Below are 5226 nucleotides of genomic sequence, written 5' to 3' on the forward strand. Positions count from 1 at the left end.
AGTTGGAAGCACGCGATGTAGGCGTGCCAGAGATCCTTGAAGATGGAAGGTATGCTGCTGCAGGAGCTGCCTGCCGCCGAGCCCTCATTGACCCTCCAGAAGTTTCACACTGCTCCATCTCAGGGAATCGCTCAGCCGCATATGGTGTAACCGTGGTAGAGGCAGTTTCTGGAGTCCGCTCCTCAACACTACGTTCATGTTTGTCGTGGATGGAGACGGATGGAGTGACAAGCCCCCTCAGGCGTGAACTGATGCGAGAGCTTGGCTGATCCAAGGATCCTTTCAGTTGGAAGCACGCGATGTAGGCGTGCCAGAGATCCTTGAAGATGGAAGGTATGTCAGGGAGGTCAACCTGGCCCTCCGAAGGAGCAGCCTTCCGAAATTCCAAAACTTTATCCTGTTCCCAAGTCATCAGCTGCTCCATGGAGAAGTGGTCGAAATGTCGCAAATCAGCATCACTGGATAACTCCGGCACGAATTGCTGCTTCTGTTCCCGTGCATTGGCTGCATCAATACTCGCAAACCATTCATGGGACAAAATCTGGTCCGCCGTTTGTAACCGGTCTTCCATGTCACAGATGAGTTTCGTTATGAGGTCTTTAACCTCCGCCGTTCCTCCAGCCCTCTCACGCCAATCCGGAGGCGGGAAAAAGTGCCTCCATTTACGAATCATGCGACTCGTTTGATCAGAACGATGATTCGGATCAGATAATGGTGGTCCACCGAATAACATCTCATAAAGGATAATACCCACACTCCACCAGTCTGCCGACCGGTCAAAAAACCTACCCTCTCGTCGGCAAAGATGCACCTCTGGAGCCATATAATCCGGAGTACCTACGTCGCTTTTCAAGCGTTCGGGGTATTGAATTCGGGTACCCTTGACTGTGGCCTTTCCAACGTGGGTAGACAACCCTAGATCCACGATCTTCAGCCGCCCCTGAGCGTCCAGAAGAATGTTGTCAGGCTTCACATCCCGATGAGCGAAACCTAGAGTTTCGTGGCAGTACTGAATTCCCTGTACTATTTGAGCGGTGTATAGACGGGCACCCCACTCTGGAAACACGTCCATGTCGATAAGGTGCTTCATTAAATCTCCGCCTGGCAAGAACTCCTGAAGCAAATAGACGAACGCCTCATCTTGCCAGCAATAATACAGCCTCGGAACGAAATCCGGCGTGCAGTACAATAGATCTAGTAATTGTGCAGCGGTAACCCCTGCTCCCAGAGCGCGGATCCGTCGGGCTGCCGTCAGTTCAGCGGCCAGATACAGCGCTTCAATCTCAGACCGCAGACGAGACGCCTGTTGTTTCGCAAGGTCAACTTTGGCGAGCTGCTTTAGCGCGAAAACCCGTCCGCATCTTGTGTCTTTCACAACGCGAACAACAGCATAACCGCCCTGTCCTATCATACCCACTGTCTCAAAATAAGTGGTGGATGGCTTGCGGTCGAATATGGTCCTTGGGGGGCTCATACGTTGTGCGGTGTGTGGTCTCTGCCGGGTCCTAGCTGATGGAGCCCCAGCAACGTCTTCCATTATTGAGTGATTTCACAGCATCATGACAGAAATACAGTGTGACCACAGGCGCGCTCAGGATGATTGGTCGGATCCTGGACCCAGTGTATCGGAGGTAGGGTTCCCAGAGAGGCTCGTGTCAATACCCCTCTTCGAAGACGTGACTCACCAACGCGAGTCACGGTATTTCCCAGACGAGACTTTGCCAGTGGCCCCCACCTTCCGATTTCCAGAGGGTGACTCCCCTGCAATCTGCGATCCATTCGCCCTGTTTCGAGATGACATGGCGAGAGCTCCACAGGATTACCCCTACCCGCCTGGAATCACCAAGGAGCTGATTGAACTTCAAAGGGCAGAGAAGTTCGTGGCATGCTCCTACTGCAGTCAACCGTGCAAAGGCCAAACCCACCGCGAAAGGCACGAGCGAAACTGTGCTGCCAACCCCCAAAACGCCTGTGTCTACTGCAATCGCCAAATTGGGGCCGGATCCGGGAACTCCGCCAGGGAGAACCGCGCTGCCCATCAGTCTGTGTGCCCTTCGTCACCGTACAACAGCTCATCATGCCAATTCTGTGGGCTGACGTTCACGTCGTCGTTCGAGGAGTCCAGCATTCGGCGCGTAGCTCGCCATGAAGATAATTGCCGGCAGAACCCAGCAAATGCGTGCCGTCATTGTGGCCAGGTAGTTGGTACGAGAACGGTGAGGAAGCTCCACGAGAAGGTTTGTTTGCGAAATCCTAAATCTCATGCTGGGTGCCCCTTTTGTCACCGACAAGTCAGGACGTCGTATGAACGTCCAGATATACGCAAAGTCCTGGACGCTCACTGTCGCCGATGCCCTCACAATCCCGAAAACAGTTGCAAGTACTGCGGAATGCGCTTCGTCGACTACCATGAACGTAAAGACCACGAAAGAAGACACAGGTCCAATCGCAGAAGGGAATCGTCATCTGATGAGTGGTCGCAAAGACGACCAGGCAGGGGGCGCTCGCCAACCAGATGGCAGTGGTCTGACGAGGGCAGGCAGGAGTTCTCACATGCGTCGTCGCAGACTGGATCATCTGACACCTTCCTGACCAATACCCAACCCTACGTGGCCGAGGAAGTGGACCCCCTGAAGGCTAGCGCGCAACGAGAGATTCAGTTGGTGGCCGAGAAAGCCGGAGAAGTATCTGGAGACGAGCTGAGGAGGCTTCTACGACACCTGCAACTACGATGGCACCCAGACAAGAACTGCCAGACTGAAGAGCGCGAGCAAATAGCCAGTGAGGTGTTCAACTTCGTCCAAGAGGTGTGGAACAAGAACTTTAAGCGGTAGTTTTTTTTGTATAAAGTAGCAGTACTTTGTATAAAGAATTTTCAATTTTTGTAGGATCAAATAGTTAAATAGAAAAAGAAGATTTCTCCTGCGGAAGCGCGTCGCTGTAGGACCCGTCCATTCAGCTTCAGCTTTGAGCAGCTACACCTTATTCTGCGCTTCTTTCTTCTGCTTAGCCAGCTCCTTTGTGGCTTCCTTGGCCTCCTTGGCTTGCTTCTTCTGCTTCTTCTCCTTGTGGCGGTCCTTGCAGTGTCGACAACACTTAAACACACACTGGAAGGGCAGACACAGCACATTCATGCAACGCTTGCAGCATTTGCAGCAAGTAATGTACGGCATGAGGCATAAGTAGACGCAGCAGATGACAAAGAGAACCAGGAGGATGGATCCGATTACAATGGTGGTCCAGAGCCAGTCTGGGTACGTGGAGGGCTGGCCCCAGTCCAGGTCTGAGGAGAGTAGCGCTGACATTATGTCAATTTAGAAGTGTAGGATTTGAAAGAAGTGTGGGATTTGAGAAACAATGGACCTTGGAGTGTGGGATTTGACAACAGGACGGGCAGGAGATGGCTAACCATGTTACGAATTGACAGACAGGACTCACGTGGTACAGATATTTAGAAAGGTGGAGTACTGATGGCCAGTCACCCTGGCATCGGTATCTGGGAACGTCTTCAAAGTGGACACCAGATCTCCTTCTTGAAAGGCATAAGGGTAAAGGCACATCTGACCGTGAGGCAGAACGTCGTTCTCCTCATCAATGAAGGTTTCGAAGTTGAGTCGAGCCAGAGTTCTTACGAAACGCGAACATCGCAACGATCCGAGATCGGAGAACTGAGGGAAGACTTGTCCCATATGCTCAGCGAAAAGCGACTGTCGGAAGCCATAAACGTAGCCCTTGGGCAACCCCCACCCGCCTCCCTCCTTCATCACCTTGAAATTGGGTTGCCACATTCCTGCAGCAATTTCTGTATCGCGAGCGCCATCCATGGATCTTTGATTGATGTTGGCTGATCCCAACAATAAGTACTCGTCGTCCACAATCATCAGCTTTGAGTGGACGTAGATTTGATGTCGCCTGTGAAGAAGAGTCCGCGCAACCCGTGCGTTGGCGTTTTGGATCACATCACCCGGCCCCATATCGCGCTTTCCAAGAAAGAAAACTGACAGGTAGTCCTCTGGAGTGGCATGTAAGCCCATCTGATTGATTCGTTCTTGCACCTTGATACACATGCTGCGTATGGTTTGAAACTGGAAGAAAAGAATCTCCTGGACGGAGCCTGATTCTGGATGACCCTCAGGGAAAAGCGGAATCGTTAAGTAGACGTGGAAGTCTTCTTCCTTCTCAATCGCATGCCAAATACGATGGACTATGGACTGAGGCACCAAGTGAGGACAAGGAGTGGAGTTGGCGACCTCGGGCTCCATCCACATTTGACATGATCCGAGGAAGTACTGATTCTCGATGTAGATGAATCGCTTCGCCTTTGCGATGTGATAAACGTAGGCGTGCTGGATGGAACGATCAACTATTGATGAGCTCTTAGTGAAGAAGCGAGTGAAGTCAGATGCCGCCAACAGCGCCGAGATAGAGTCCACCGACCTGAGTACCTGGACACTGAAGGCGTCACCGGCGTCAGCGATGTCATCCACAATGATTCCTCTGTCTTTCATTGCGAGAATTCTATCGATACAGTTGATGAATTCAGGTGCTTGTCTCACACATCGTTCTTGAAAGTTCCTTAGGAACTGCCAAGCGACAGGGCCTCGGGTGAACGCATGCACATCATGCCATGGCTCACGAGGTCCCACTTCGGCATTTGCAGAGGGGAGGCAGCCGTTGTAGAAGTCGTCATGCCAGGTGGTGTTGAGGTCATCAAAGAGTTTGTGGTCGCAGGTGTCGTATCGGCCATTCGTTAGGTCGAGACCGCCCCAGTATGTTCCTAAGCAACGCTTCTCGGCATGAGACGTAGATGGCACATCAACCGTGATAACTTTCTGGTGATGGGTGAACAAGGCCTTTGTCGTAGTTTTGTGGAACCAATTCTTATATTTCGTTATCCGTGGCACTCGTCGACAAAGGACAGATGTGTGCTTAAAAAAGTTGTAGGTCTTCTCGTCCGAAGTCCCCATGAGGCCAGTTTGGTAGAAATCGCTCGAGGTATAGTCATCCCAAATAAGAATTGCTACCTTCACACCTTCCTCAGCCTTGCGAAGAAGCAGCTGACCTAGCGACTCACGAGGCTTGCCACCGCGACGCAACTTGACGTCCACATTGACAGACCACCCAACGATGAAGATGAGGTGCTTGGCGTGCTTCATTGAGGAATGAATCCGTTTCCAACATCCTCGGTTATCGTAAATACCACCTTCGATCTCCACAATGGGCAGA

General features: G+C 51.8%; 4 protein-coding genes across 5 annotated transcripts; 1 reads left to right on the plus strand and 3 right to left on the minus strand.

The window, feature by feature from the left end:
• KVP17_000277 (uncharacterized protein) lies at positions 1–1537 on the minus strand (the record flags this gene model as incomplete). 2 transcript variants are annotated; one of them, XM_068519844.1, is given in 2 exon segments in its annotated part: positions 670–837; positions 842–1537. In XM_068519844.1, coding segments are annotated over 2 exon segments (864 nt in total).
• Positions 1538–1559: 22 nt separating this feature from the next.
• On the plus strand, positions 1560–2834 carry KVP17_000278 (uncharacterized protein; the record flags this gene model as incomplete). The annotated part of the gene is made up of 1 exon (XM_068519846.1): positions 1560–2834. The coding sequence occupies one exon, from the start codon at positions 1560–1562 to the stop codon at positions 2832–2834; it is 1275 nt and encodes a 424-aa protein (XP_068378104.1).
• Positions 2835–2975: 141 nt separating this feature from the next.
• On the minus strand, positions 2976–3305 carry KVP17_000276 (uncharacterized protein; the record flags this gene model as incomplete). Its single annotated transcript, XM_068519839.1, has 1 exon — positions 2976–3305. The coding sequence occupies one exon, from the start codon at positions 3303–3305 to the stop codon at positions 2976–2978; it is 330 nt and encodes a 109-aa protein (XP_068378101.1).
• Positions 3306–3434: 129 nt separating this feature from the next.
• Positions 3435–5156, minus strand: KVP17_000279 (uncharacterized protein; the record flags this gene model as incomplete). The annotated part of the gene is made up of 1 exon (XM_068519856.1): positions 3435–5156. The coding sequence occupies one exon, from the start codon at positions 5154–5156 to the stop codon at positions 3435–3437; it is 1722 nt and encodes a 573-aa protein (XP_068378105.1).
• Between the last annotated feature and the right edge of the window lie 70 nt (positions 5157–5226).

The sequence above is a fragment of a genome (assembly GCF_019968985.1).
Source record: "MAG: Porospora cf. gigantea B chromosome Unknown PgB_NODE_1638_length_5226_cov_113.001, whole genome shotgun sequence".
Classification (NCBI taxonomy): Eukaryota; Apicomplexa; class Conoidasida; order Eugregarinorida; family Porosporidae; genus Porospora; species Porospora cf. gigantea B.